Raw genomic sequence first — 14,873 nt, 5'->3', positions numbered from 1 at the left:
TTATTGCCTACTCCTTCTGGAGGCTCGCCTGGGGTCTTACACTGCTGCGCCTCTTGTTAATTTGGTGGTTTTTCTGAGGAAGATATAACTTTGCCATAATTTTGTCTAAGGCTTTGAACTTCAGATGCAGCTCATGATAACCTCCAGAAGGAAGAACGTTTTTCTGTTCTTTGTATTTAACTAAGTATTATTGATTAAACTGATAAAAAGGATCCAAGATGAGGCCTGAAGATAGAGCCTGGCTAATAACTCACTCTGGTGGGAAGGCTCAGTGCCATGTGCGTGTCTGGTCCTCTGCTTGTCTGCCAGGAATTTCTGAAAAGCTAAACTCCCTCTTTTCTCTTCTGTGTTTATGTGTGCTTGTGTCTGTTTGTGCATTTGTGTATCTGTCTGTCTGTGTACATCTGTCTGCCTTGGTCTTTGTGTCTGTCTTCCTCTGTTTCTTTCTCTGCTGTGTCTCTATTTCTCAGTCTTTATCAGTCTTTGTGTATGAGTATTTTGCCTGCGTATATATCTGTGTACCAAGTGTTCACCTAGTGCTCAGGAGAGGGCATCAGATTCCCCTGGAACTGGAATTACAGACAGCAGTAAACTGTCATGTGGGTGCTGGGAATCAAACTCAGGACTTCTGAAAAAGAACCTGGTGCTCTTAACCACTGAGCCTTCGCTCTACCCCCATGTGTGTGCCCATCTCTGTGTATGTGTCTGTGTGTGGGTCTGTCTGTCTCTCTGTCTGCTCTCCCCCTCCCTCTCCCCCGGTATTTTGAAGTAGAAGATGTTTGCTAAGCCTGGGTTTGAATTTCCTAGTCACATATATGGGGATGCCCCTTTGGATCGGGTGACTGATGATTCAAATTTTTATAGCTTTAGATCCTTGTCATGTTTGTGGGCAATATTCTCTTTCAATATTTCAATATTCCAGAAATTGCAGTTGTTGGGTCAAGTCTAGGCATATGCCAGGCATGCTTGGGAGTCTTCAGCAGATGACCAGAGTTAGAGATTTGTGGGGTGCATGAAGTAACTCATGCATTTGCATGATGAACCGCTGATTCTAGTCCCAGCTTTTATCCCTCTCCCCAGAGTGCCACCCATCCTGCAGGCAGTGCCATGGGCCCCTGGAATCGGACTGTGTCTCCTGTCACCCCCACCTCACGCTCACCAATGGGCGCTGTAAGACCAGCTGCAAGGAAGAGCAGTTCCTGAACTTGGTTGGGTACTGTGCTGGTGAGTGATGCCTCTTTGGGGTCCTGGGAAATTCTGGGGTGGCTGCTAAGGGCTTCATACCAGGCAAAAGGGTGTTGGTGTCTGTCCATTTGGTTGAGACTAGAAGCACTTTTTTCCAGTCAATGCTTGTCTCTTGTCCAGGAACAGACTTCACCTGTATTTCCGCAAGCATTTGATGAATGGGGATTCAAATGTAACCGTTTTTTTTTTGTTTGTTTGTTTGTTTGTTTTTTGCTTGCTTTTCTTTCTTATTTTTCTTTTTTTGAATTAGGGTCTTATTTAGTCCAGTGTATTAGTTACTTTTCTTATTGTTGTCATAAAATTCCAGAGTGACTTGAGAAAGGCAGAGTATTTGGGCTCACAGTTTGTGGGCACAGCCCATCATGGATAGGAAGGTACGGTGCAGGAGCTTGAGATAACTGCTCCCATTTCATCCGCAGTGAGGGAGCAGAGAGAGATGGATGTCATTGCTTCCCTTGCTTTCTCCTCCTGTTTCCATTCCAGACCCCAAACCCATGGAACAGTGCCCCCACATTCATTCGGGGTGCAGCTTCCGTCCTCCCTCCCACCCTGTTTCCGTGGTGATTCAGTCAAGCTGGTAATGAAGACTAATCTTCACACACAGTCTGGGATCAACTTGCTATATAACTGAGTATGGCCTTGATCTCCTAACCCTCCTGCCCCCTCCTCCCACATGTGAGGATTACAGATGTGCAACACCACATTTAGCTTCAGATAGACATTCAATAATGTTCTTCTAAGTCCTGAAAGAAAATTAGAGTCTCATATTAATGGGAAATGAAGTGATGGTTATAGTACTTTTATATGCATTTAAGGTACCAAAAATGCATTTTCAAAACATTTGTTCTAAGCATATTTCCCCCATGTTTACATTATCTGCTCTTTGGTGGCACAGAATCTTAGGGAGGTTCAGCCAAAAGTAGACCAGTTTCAGCTGGATGGTGGTGGCACACACCTTTAATCCCAACACTCAGGAGGCAGAGGCAGACAGATCTCTGTGGGTTCAAAATCAGCCTGGTCTACAGAGTTAGTTTCAGGATAGCTAGGGCTGTTGTACAGAGAAACCTTGTCTCAAAAAAAAAAAAAAAAAAAAAAACCTGAGAGAGAGAGAACTAAAAAAATGTAGACCAGTTTCCTCAGGAGATAAATTTTTTTTCTTCCTCATTTTAGAATCCAAAGGAAGGGAAGGAAAGAGAGAGGGAAGAAGGACTTGAAGTATCAATAGCATTGGAACCATACAACACCTGCAACCATCCACGTAGACTTTCAGAGAACAACATCAAAATATCTGTTTTTGAGTCTGCTAATTGATAGATTCTCAGACTATGAGGAGAAAAAGTATGTTAATGACCCAGCTGCTCAAGAGAGTAGAGGCTGTTGTATATTCCACCGTCCTCTGTGAATTGGAGAGCAATTTGCCTTCAGCAGTGACTACCTTACTTTTGAGGAGCTGGGCTGGGAGGCATGCTGGGATGTACATGTAGATAGGAGTGATGAGCAAGTAGGATCTGTGGTAAACTAACCCAGCTTTGTGGATTAACCTGGGGCAGGAAGGAACTCTGGCCCAATGTCCAGCAGGCAAGATGATACTGAGACAGCTCCGATAACCGCCATCTTGTTTAGTTGGGGGACATGTTACGTCATTGTCAGTGTTTTCAATGTGACCAGTTGGTACCAGTGTCTTGCCAGAGGCATGGCTTCTTTTGCATGCGATCGTAAGCCTAGATATTGGCCCCTAGGCTCTATCATCTAACAAAACTGAAAACTGTCGAATGCAGGATAGCATTGGGACAATGGTGAATTCCGAGCAAAATCTCAGTCACAGAAACTGTGAACCTTTAGAGAACTAACAGCGAAGTTCGGCATCCAGGTTTGAGTCTAGTCAGAGGCTGAGGAGCATAGCTCAGTGATAAAGCTCTCATCTCGCATGCACAAGACGCTATGCTCTGTCCAAAACAACAAACACAAACTCTACCAGATGCCGGATAGAGTGTATTTCTGGTGCTGCCAGTTGAAGCACTGTCTTGGAAGGGAGCAAGTGTCTCCTCCCAAGAGAATGTCTGATGATAGCAGGTGTTGACAGTTACAGCTCAAACGCCTGGGTTCAATGCTAAGCCCTACTTTAAGGTATCCAAGCTTCCACCATGAAAATTTAGATTCCCAACATGTGTGTTGGTCAGCTTCATGTAACTGTGTATATTTTAGTAACATACCAGATGCAACTAACTTAGAAAAAGAAATGTTTCCTTCAACCTAAATGCCCCTCCACTGAAGAATGGATAAGGAAAATGTGGTACATTTACACAATGGAGTACTACACAGGGGGAACAATAATGACATCTTGAAATTTGCAGACAAATGGATGGATCTAGGAAACATCATATTGACTGTAGTAACCCAGACCCAGAAAGACAATTATCACATGTACTCACTCATAAGTGGCTTTTAGGCATAAAGCAAAGAAAACCGGCCTACAAATCACAATCCCAGAGAACCTAGACAATAATGACAACCCTAAGAGAAACATACATGGATCTAATCAACATGGGAATTAGAAAAAGACAAGATCTCCTGAGTAAACTGGGAGCATGGGGACCATGGGAGAGGGTTGAAGGGAAAGGGAGTGGAAGAGAGGGAAGCAGAGAACATTGCAGAGCTCAATAAAATCAATTTTAAAAAAAAGAATGTTTCCTTTAGCTTAGAATTTCAAAAGTTCAAGCCCTTGTCACTGGCTTTACCTCAGTTTAGGAGGGGACTTTTCTCTCTGCTATGTCTTATTGGGGAAAAAGCATACCTGTACGAAAGGCCTATGTTATAGAACAGGAAGTCAAAAGCCGAGACTAGAGTCCTGCAGTCCCCCATAAAGGCATGCTGTCAGTGACCTAATACACTCCAGACAGGCTTGCAAAGCTTACCTACTTCCGCGGTGTTGTTAGCCAGGGACTGAACCTTGAGGTCCCAAACCTCGCTGACAGTGGGTAGTGAAAGTGTATTAGTGGATTAGGCTGAGTTGCTCTTGTGAGGAAGCAGAGAGACATTTCAGGCTACTGAAGGGGATGAACTGAAGATACAGCTGACAAATGGTACCAATATGTTTGTACCAACATATCTGCAGGTCCTAAGGACTGCAGGAGTTCAGTGCGGGCTGGGGAGGGGAAAGAACAAGACATAGAAGGCTTCACAGAGCCGCTGACCCTGGTTTGCTTCCTGCAGATCAGCAAGGGTTGGGTAGGACAGAGCGGGGGCAGACCTGTGAAGTAAAGGATACGGTTCCTGTGTGTCCCGTGAGACATCAGTACCAGCGATGAGCATGGCCGGCACTGAAGACCATGATGAGAACAGCTTGGGAAATTTAAGTTGAAATCAGAAAATAGAGAGCTTGAAGTTTCGGGCAAAAGTTGAGGCTGGATCTTGAGCACTGGGAGAGTTTTGGGGAGAGCTGTGCCTTGACTAAGGGTGTGCTATGTGAAGGATAGGCTAGAGTCGAGGGGTGACTTAAGGGATAGTATTCGTGGTAGAGTGTGAACTGTCCCTCTCGTGGTCGATTTTCTGTTCCTGTCTGTTTTGCATGTGGACCCTAAAACTTTTATGCTATGACATATTTTATAAATAAATGCTTATATAAGGAGATTGGAAAGGTTTAATAGTTAATGAGCTCTGTTCTCTCCAAAGTCCGGAGCACTGTTTGATGGTAAATTAGGTGGTAAGGGGCTGCATTAATTTTTTTTAAGGCTAATGGAACCCTTAGAATAGAGAATCATAGTAGTGGCTTTGGAGTCTCGAGTCTCAGAAGAACAAGCCCCATGAAAATGGTCTGGGGAGAAGCCTTGACTGTCCCTGAACATTTGGGTGTGTTCTTGATTTTAAGTGCAGTTATCACCCATGCTCACAAATATTTCGTTGCATAGAAATTGTTATAAGTGTAATTATTATGAAATCATAAAAAATGTGTTAATGTAGATGTTTACTTTGTCACTAAGCGTGTGACTTTCTAGTTCATCAAGTGTTTAGTAAACTCATATTCCCTGTCAGGCTGGCTCTGTGCAGGCTCTGGGGATAGAGATGAAGATGTGTTACTTGTACTTCACTAAGGTGTACCTTAATGAAGGATGGCACATTTGTTTGCCAAGGCTACCATAATAGTGGAGGATGGGAGAGTTTAACAACAAAAAATGGATTTTCTCACTGCTCTGGAGGATGCAAGTCCAAGACTAAGGTACCCACGGGATGGGTTTCCTAGAGGTCGCTCCTTGCTGTAAGCTGTCTGCCTTTGTAAGACCGTCTTCTTTGGGGGATAGATCTGTAGCCCAAGCTGACTTAGAAATCATGATAGTTTCCATCCCTCCATCTATCCCCCAAGGTTTGGCATTTCAAGCATGGCCCGGGATTTTTTCTTCTTTTAGCAGGAAGTGTCATGGTTGCCTTTCTGTGAAGAGAAAGATTACAGAAGATGGCTTGGAAGATGCTAAGGGCAGAAAGACCTCTATTAGATAATTCCAGGAACCTAGATGAGCTTTCAAGCCAAGGATGAAGGAGAAGGAAGGGACTTGGCCTCCCTGGATGTAAATGATCCATTAGATTTTTCCTATTTGCCAGCAAAAATGATCCAAGAGGGGCAATTTCATGTGGTTTAGTTTAATAGAGCAACAGAGATAGTTTCTCTCTTGCCTTAGTGGTGAGGGAGCAGGAGAGTCACATGGTGTCTGGCTTTCAAGTCATGGAAATTCAAAGGGAGGACAGGAACAAGTGTTAACAGACATTCAGGTTTGCATTTGGACAAGTTGGACTTGGGGTGACAGTTGGACAACAGGAGTACTGTCCCAGAAGAGGTTGAAGGGATACACAAATAGCTACCAGCTCAGTTCCTGCTTATTGTTACCCTGAACTGAAGGTCCTAGAATTTTATTTTTATGTTGATATGTTGCTTTACTTCATACCAAGTGTTAGGGAATTTATCACATGACTTTGATCTGAGGGAAAGAAGGTAAGGAACTGTGTGGTGACAAACCAAACAGGCTGACACACGTCTCCACTATGCAGTGTCCTTGCAAGTGTCCTTGGGCCACAGAGAGGACCCCCCTCAGTCCCCTCTGGGTTTGTAAGCACCTTTCAGGGGCTTATTATTACTCCTGGGATTTATTCCCTATCTTAGCTGTAACTGTGATCATCACCCAAGACCTCTTAATTGCACTTAGCTATTCAAAAAGAGAATTCCACTTAATCTATCACCCGGACAAGAGTAAACACATTCTGGGAACAGGTCCAATCACCTCAGTGTGTTCTCACATATGGAGATGTCATAGGTGGGGCGGGGTTTCTCCTCCAAGTCTGTCAAAGCAAATAGATAGTTGGAAGATTTAGGTCAGGGCTGAAGGTTTGCAGCAAAGACAAATGAAGTGGGATGAGACACAGGGGTGCATCGGCCTCTTACAGATATGGCCAAGTGCTTTGGAAGGGCAGGCGTTTTCTTTAGAGTTTTTTCTTTCCCCACTGCACATCTCAACATTATCTCGAATTTCCAAAGCCTGCGGTGCCTTCTCCATTTGTCTTTCTCAGCTGAAAGCTTTCTCCCGTTCACAGAAGAGGGTGAAATGAAAAAGAAAGCACAGATAAGGCCCTAAAGGGGAAATGTCCAAGAGTAGAGGCTTTATAGAAAACTATGCCCTGGGCTTGGTGAGTGCCTAATAGGCTGGCCAGGCTTCTCAGATCTTTCTGGAAGAGATGAGAGTCCTGAGGGTGAGTAACTGGGATGAGTAGCTGGTTCACTGGAGTGGCAGAATTCTAGGGAGTTTAGAATTGCCTGTGTGGTGATGTTTTAAATCCTGGTTGACATCCCCCAGTCTGTGTAAGAGCATAAACAAAAGGGGAAAAGTATCAAAGAAATACTAGTCTGGGCAGTTTTATATTGAATAAAGTTTAATTCTAAAGATAGTTATTGCTGTTAAATGCAACAAAGGCTCTTGGCCAAAAACTTGGAAAATGAAATACAGTTCTTAATTGTTTTAGCCTGGAGTTTTGGTTAAGCAAAGTTGAGCAACTTTCAACATTGCAGGAGCTTTCTAGCCTTACAGACGTAAATCACTATGGTAACAGGGCTAGGTGACTATTCCCAGTCATGTGACTGAATATCCATCCCTTCTCCTGTTAGAGCATCTCGAGGTTGCCAGTAGATTCCAGAACTCTCTTTGGGGAAATGTTCAACTAACAGCTCCTGTTAATATTTTAAGCAATTCATTGGCAATTACTAAAATAAACTGAGACTATTAACCTGTACAACCTAGACTGTATTAACTGCAACCTAGATTGTAGATTGGCTCCCTCTTCCGTCCCCTCCCCTTCCTACCTTTTGCCTCCTTCCTCACTCTCTTCTTCCTTTCCTCTCTTTCTTCCTTCTCTCCTTTCTCTGTTATTAGATAGTGGAATTACCCCAACAGATAGACCTGTCACTATTTCCTTTCTAGTTTTTGTCATTTGTTTTTTTTTTTTTTTGAGACGGTTTCTCTGTGTAGCCCTAGCTGTCCTGGAACTAGCTCTCTAGACCAGACTGACTCACAGAGATCTACCTGCTTCTGCCTCCCGAGAACTGGGATTAAAAGCATGGTTACCCTTTTCTTTTTAAAGAGTATGGCTGTTAAAATTTTTTCTTGCAAATCATTACGACAACATCCTCTCAACCGTTTTTGAGTCATTACTGTGGACTTCTCCATTCATTGCTAGCATTTCTGAAAGTAGAGCCTGCGTTCTTTGGTGATAGTGTAGTCATGACCAGAGTAGCAGAGCCCGGGTCTGCATTCTAGTAGAAGTTGATCCAGCTGCAGCACTGAGAACTGGTGGGGTCTGAGTGGAGCACAGGAGCCCCTGGGCAGGAGCACTGCAGGACCCTGTGCACCCACACACAGACTTGTGGAACACAGGAGCCCCTGGGCAGGAGCCCTGCAGGAGCCCGTGTTCCCACACTCAGACATGGGAGGGGGCAGTTCTATTTCACAGTCACAGGAAGGTAACCTGGAGGCACTGATACAATGACAAAAGGGGAAGAAAGAGCATAGACTAAATGTGTAGTGCTTTGGTGTTTGTACCTTGTTCTGATCATCAAAGTCCTACCCATGATTCCTCAGCACCTAACTCAGAGTCTTCCTTCCAGAACCAGCTACCCCTGGGCATCTTCCATGCTATAATTTCTCTGTATGACGATTATCTCATCTATTTGGCACTGATGAACTCAGGTTCTCTGCAGGTGAACTGCATGGGCATCTAATAATAATAGCTGATGTCCCTGGGAATGATGCGAGAAGCGCTGGGTTGATGGCTTCTGATGTAGTTTTGCCTTTTCTCATTCATGTGATCTTCAAGGGAGGTGGTAATCCAATCCGTGTTTTACATATAAACAAACTAGAGTGCAAGAGAGTTAAATAATTGACTCAAACAGGCATGAAAGAACCAAGAGCTGAATCCGGAGACTGGGATTTCATGATTCCCTTTGTCATTGTTGAACCCCCACAGTGCCGAGTATGACTGAGCACACATATTAGGGACTGAGGAACAGGTATTCTTGTTGTTGTTTGCTTGCTTGCTTTATTGTGTGTGTGTTTGTGTGTATAGTGTTTGTGTATGTGCAGTATAAATGCAAATGGAGGCTAGAGGATAACCTCAGGTGTCATCTTCAAGAACGACAACCACATCCACCCCCTTGGAGACAGAGCATCTTATTAGCCAGAAACTCATCAATTATGGTAGAATGGCTGAAGACTGAGTTCCAGGGTTCCTCCTGTCTTGACCTCTCTAACACAGATTATCATGTCTGGTTTTTAACATGGGTCCCAGGAATTGAACTGAGATCCTCGTGTGTGTGAAAAATATGTATGTCTGACTGAGCATCTCTCCAGCTTCATATCAGACATTTAGTGCATCTACACATGTGTAGTGTTTGTCTGCATAGGTGTTCATGTGTGCACGTGTGTATTCTCATGCACACAAGGATGTGCAGACCAGAGGTTGATGTCAGGTGTCACCCTCAATCCCTCTGCACCTCACTTCTGAAACAGAGCCTCTTTCTGGCCATGAACTCCATGGTTCAGCTAGACCAGCCTGTCACTTGATTCCAGGTTCTCCCGTCTCCCTTCCCAGCACTAGGATTGTGTGCGCAGGCCCCCATGCACGGTACGGCATTTTTCTGTGGTCTCTGACAATGCAAGTCTGGTTCTCTTGCTTATACAGCACCACTTTCCAGCCTGAGCCTCGGCCCAGCTTCTGGCTACAGGAGGGGAAGATGGATTGGTCGGGATGGCTGTGATGACTAGGGAGCTTAGGGAGGCATTCTTTAAAAATTGGCAAGGCATGCTCCGCTCCTGTGAATGCTGACAAAGCTGATTGGCTGCCCTGGGTGCCCCGCCTACGCAGATGCCCCTGTTCTGTGGTGTTCCAGCTAACTGAATAAATGGAAAAGAAAAATGCTTTCTAAATTCATGCTAAATTTTAATAATCTATATCAATCCACATCTACTTAAATCTTTCAAAATGTATATTTACTTGAATGTTTATTGGTAGTGGTAGCCAACAGGTACGTTGTTCTTTTCTCTTGGTAGCACAATTTGTGTGTGTTGACACCATTAGAAGCATCTGCATAATTGCCACTTTTAATCATTAAGTAGCATTCAGTGATATTGGCTATTTTCCTGTTGTGATGGCTGTTGACAAGCAGGAGAGATTAGTTAGCAGGTTAAATATGACTTGCAAGGCTACAACTGTGGCTAACTATGCTTTTGTTGTTAGTAGTAGCAATGGCATGTTTATGGATTTACAATTTTCTAAGTACTTTATCTTTTCATTGGATCGACCTATAAAACCTTCTGCGGAGTTGTAATTACTAGAACATTCCACCATGTGGATCACTGTCTGTTTGACCAGCACATAGCTTGTGCTTCGGGAGTGCTGGGGACTCGCGCTATAGACTCTAGTCCCATCTCTTCCTGTTCTATGGTAATTTGATGGAGGAGCTTTTTTCTTAGAGTGATCCATATTCTGGTTTTTTTTTTTCACATTTTATTTTATTGAGAAAAAAAAATTTCCGCCTCCTCCCATCTTCTTCGCCCTCCTCTTTATTTCATCTGGCCCTGCTCTCCTATCTCTGTATACTTTCAATTTCCTTGTGCTTTCCATTTTTTTTAACACTTGCTCTTTATTTCCCTTATCTCCTTCTTTTGTAATATACTTTCCTTTCTTATTTCTCCTCATGTCACCCCCTCTCCTATTGCTTGAACTATGAGTTGCATATCCAATCTCTTCCTGGAACTTTCAGTGATTGTCTCCTCCTTATTCTCTCAATTTGTGTTTTTATTTAAGAGACCACAGGGTCGGCGAAGGGATGATTGAACACTTCAAGGCATTTCTTTTGTTTAAGCCTTTTCAAAAGAAAAAAAATGATATGATATATGCTTGAATTGAGGATGACCTTAATTAAAATAAGGAAGAAAAAGAGCTTGTATTTTGACCTTTGCGTGACTTCCTACACAACACCCTACCCAGCTGTTCTAAGGACAGATGTCCTTAACATGTCAATCACAGACTTTCATTGTGGCCACTGTTGCTGCTGCTCAGGAATGACAAGCCCAAAAGCAGGCAGGGCTTATGTAGCAGAATTTAGATGTGGATACCTCTTCAATACTAGAGGTGATAGTGTCCTATAAGTACACATACCTGATTTTCCCTGGCACTTGTAAATCTCTTCAGCTGACTGCAGTGAACAAAAATACTGCTTTTGTTTTAAGCCCGTCTTCAGCATGAATATTGGGCCCGCTACATAAAAAGGTTTTGAATTACTGTACACCTGCTCATCACGTAAGTCATTGCATGGGTGGTTGGTCACTTGGATCCAAGGGTTGGGCCTGTAGTTACTGGTGCCTCCATTTTGCAAGCCAGGAAACTGGAATCAAAGGAATGAACCCATTTACCCAGTTATACAGCTTATAGCCAGTGCAGCCACGCCCTGAACCCAAGTAGCTCTGCTTCCGAGGGCCCATGTGTGGCCTTGCCACACAACCTACTCTGCACTTCTGGGAAGTCACTTAGTTTGGACGCTCTGGGGACCTCGCCCACACAGCCTTCCCACACCTCAGTACCCCTCCCTCCATTCAAACCTCAGTTGGCATTACCACCTGATTACAATTCAGCACTCTCTTTTTGTTTGAAGGAATAACAGTGTCGAATAAAACACAAACAAACCTCATATTTTCTCTCAAATGTCTCAGTATTTCCGTTCTTTTACTTCCTTTCTGCCTTCCATCTCTCCTTGAGCTGACTCCTCTAGCCGGCTGTTTCCCTTCCCTTTTCACACAGCCCCTTTGGAGCCCCCTTGAACTGCTCTTCCCCCCACCTGCCTCATCGTTTAGGACCTTCTCATCTTCCACGGTGTTCTTTTTCCCTCCTTGGGTTCTGTTCCAAGTGCATAGACTCTCACTCCCCTCTACCCAGAGGAACTCCAGACTGAAAAAGCTCCAAGGAAACGCCAAACTTTATACCACGCCCACAAAGCTGTTTTCTTTCTTCTTTTTTGTCTATCCATGACTCTTTTGGAGCCAACACAGTTCAGACCCATTGAGTGACTCCCATTTTCTAACGGCTCTCGCTGTGCAGTGGTCATTGTCTGTGCTTCCTTCTTTCTCCTCCTATTGCAAAGCCCCAAGCTTAGGTCTCCCACGTGGTAGCCTCACACACCCCTATAGTGTCTTTCCTGCTAAATTCTCCCACTTCTTCCCAAGATGAGGGCCAACCTTAAAAGATGAGCTTTGGCTTATAAATTAATAAAACCAAGATGTTGCAACAGTTCCCATTGCCTCCCCTAATAAAATAATAAAAGACCAAGATGTTGTGATAGTTCCCATTGCCTCCCCTTATAAAATAATAGCAGACCAAGGTATTATGACGGTTCCCATTGTCTCCCACTTTAATGCCCTTATCCTGATTTCCAGGGTCCTTGTTCTCCTTTGATCCCTGTGTGAACATTGAAGCTCTATCCTTACTAATTCTTCCCTCCATTCTGCAGCGCTCTGCCCCTTTGTGCTGGTACTCTCTTGCGTTTTCTCTCTTGACAGGGACGCCTTCATTTGCAAGCCTCAGCTAAGCGCCCAAATTGTATGCCCTGTGTATAAAAGATGTCCTGGGCCTCCTTTCACCCTTTCCAGGTGAAACAAAACAAACCTCATTTTTGTCAAATGTCTCTGAATCTTCCATGTCCCTCCTTGTGCCTCTGGCTCTCTCGTTATCCTGTCAGGAGCATCTCCAGGGAAGGTTCCGCTCCTGCTTCCTGTAGCACCATTCAGGTGGCCGCACAGCCAAGCCTGACTTGCCATAAGCACTAATTGAAAAGAGTCGCTCTCTGTTTGGAACCAAATCAAGTGCAGCACAAGTTGGATCCAAGGTGCCAAGACATACGAGAATTCTTGTCACTTGTCTGCAGCCGGAGCTGCCCCCAAACTGAGAGCTTTGACATTGCCAGTCCCTGCATCCAGCTGCCTCGGTCTTTGCATTGCTCCTGTGGCCCCTGTTGAAGCCTTCTCGGTAGAAACCACTGTCCTGTCAGATTGAGGTCAGTCTGCTGTGTGTGTGTGTGTGCAGGGGAGGTTGTTTGGTCAATTTAAGAGTAAAGCGGTAGCCAATGGCACTGGGTAGAGATGTTTGGTTTTGCTTTGCTTGTTTTATGGCTATTGTACTAATTTAGACTCTGAAGGACATAAAGGACCTGATTTTTAAGCACTTTTGGGTGAGCTGAGCCCAATGTAGTAATTAAAACAGGAAAGGAATCGGTTGCTTCTTTCTCTTCTGCCATTCATAGTTTTGTAATTTCTTTTTCTGCTTATCTCACAAATGGAACTCTCATCAGCTCTTAACAATGGAACCAGAATTCAAATGCTACAGTCTTTGTGTTGTTTCTGATGCACCTATACAATGAATTTCTGTCATCTTCAACTGCCCCCGCCCCGTTCTCCTCAAGTCTGCTCTGACTTTCATGGCTCCTTTATACTGTGTAGCCCAGTGAGTTCAGTTCGCTCCATCCTGAGCATGGGTAGATTATAGAGCTAAGGTGTCTGTCAGTGACGACACCACTGAAGAAATGACCCCTCCTCCCCCGACATCTTTATGTGCCAGTTGTCTTTCAAGCAGGGGGGTGGTCTCATGGATAATGAGACCCCACATGCGTGATGAAATGTTCAGGGGCCCAGTCTTGGCCTGAATTAGCACAGATTTCATGAGAGCAGCTCCGTCTTCTTCAGAAGATGTCCTTTTGTTGCTTGCCTTCCCATGTTCTGGCTCACACAGTCTTCCCGCTTCTCCTATGGTGTTCAATGAATATCGGAAGGTGTGTGATAAAGCTCTTCTGTTTAGGCCAAGCACTCCACCAATCACGTAGCCTCATCATTTTCGGTTATGAGTTTCTGTGTTACCTCCACTCCCTACAGTAGAAGCATCTCCGATTGGGTACCTCACTAGTCTATGGATCTCACGCTGCTATTCAGAAGGCAGTTGAATAGCAAGATCATTTAGCATAATAGTCCTCGTAGGCTCTCTGCTAAGGTCTGTGATCCTCCCTGCCATAGACTTGTGACCAGGTTTACTGAATCCTATACTTACAACGGCCTGGAGTTTTTGCATGGCATCATCTCTCTTTTACCTGGTGGAGAACAGTTACAAGTGTTGGCTATTCTAAGTACTTCCAAATGCACTTAGTGCAGTTGCATTAAGAACCTAATCAACCCTATAAGATACTATTAAAAATCTCCCTGTATGTCTAAGTTTGTCTTTATAGACCATTATTTAGCAGCTAGTCACTGCCCCATGAAATCAACATTCAGACCATAGCTCTAATAGCACACATTGACTTGAATATCTTCAAGCTTTCTTGACTTTGTTCCCAAGATGAGATATAAGTCATGTCACCAGTATGTGCCGCCATCCATCATGATCACAGAAGCCGAGCCTCTGATACGGAGAAAGCATCACACGGAGATGACCGCATGCAATTTCCTAACAGCTGCAGGGGGACATATCAGAGGATGTTGCGGCTGCTGAGTTCAAGTATTAATTCTTGATTTGTTTAAATTTTGAGCCTGTCTGTGTGCTGTGTCTATTTCAAAAACAAATAGAATCTTCTAGGGCTTAAAACAAGAAATGTATTTATTTTTATCTGTCTCCAGACTTCCCTGTAATATGTTCATTAATTTGCTTGCTCTGAGCGTGAATTCACTAGTTATTAACAAGGTGGCACGTATACAAACAACTGGAAGCCCATCTGCCTGCCCCCCACCCCACACACGCTCATTATACACCAGCTCTCTGAAACGGGCTGAGCATAAATGTGTGCCGAGTCTCACTTTTCTCCTTGTCGTGATTAATGGGTGTTATAGTTAAAGACCCTCCACTGTAATTGCAACGGTGACAAGAAGATTTTCCTTACTGAGTGGCAGTGGGAGGAATCTGAAAGGCAGCTTCCTGCAATAGGCACTGTTTAAGCCATCAGTGTGTGCACACATCACCTAGGCCTATCTGAGGTCAGCCTCCTATTTTTTTGATTCCAGGCAGGAAGATGAACTAGCTGTGAATGCTTTCCTGCACAGATGGGCCTTAGGATGGGA

At 44.2% G+C, this 14,873-nt stretch overlaps 1 protein-coding gene across 1 annotated transcript in view; it reads left to right on the top strand.

Moving 5' to 3' along the window:
* The window catches only part of Fras1 (Fraser extracellular matrix complex subunit 1), a 419,545-nt gene that overhangs the window by 240,290 nt on the left and 164,382 nt on the right, over positions 1-14,873 (top strand). The window contains exon 20 of the mRNA XM_041671543.1: positions 1,081-1,224. Within this exon, the coding sequence (XP_041527477.1) occupies positions 1,081-1,224 (144 nt within the window). The remainder of the gene's footprint in view (positions 1-1,080; positions 1,225-14,873) is intronic.

Source organism: Microtus oregoni, unplaced genomic scaffold (assembly GCF_018167655.1).
Source record: "Microtus oregoni isolate MIOR12 unplaced genomic scaffold, Mior012 000021F_ref0000039, whole genome shotgun sequence".
NCBI lineage: Eukaryota > Metazoa > Chordata > Mammalia > Rodentia > Cricetidae > Microtus > Microtus oregoni.
Note: the sequence above shows the minus strand (reverse complement) of the source record. Positions and strands in the feature narration are given on the sequence as shown.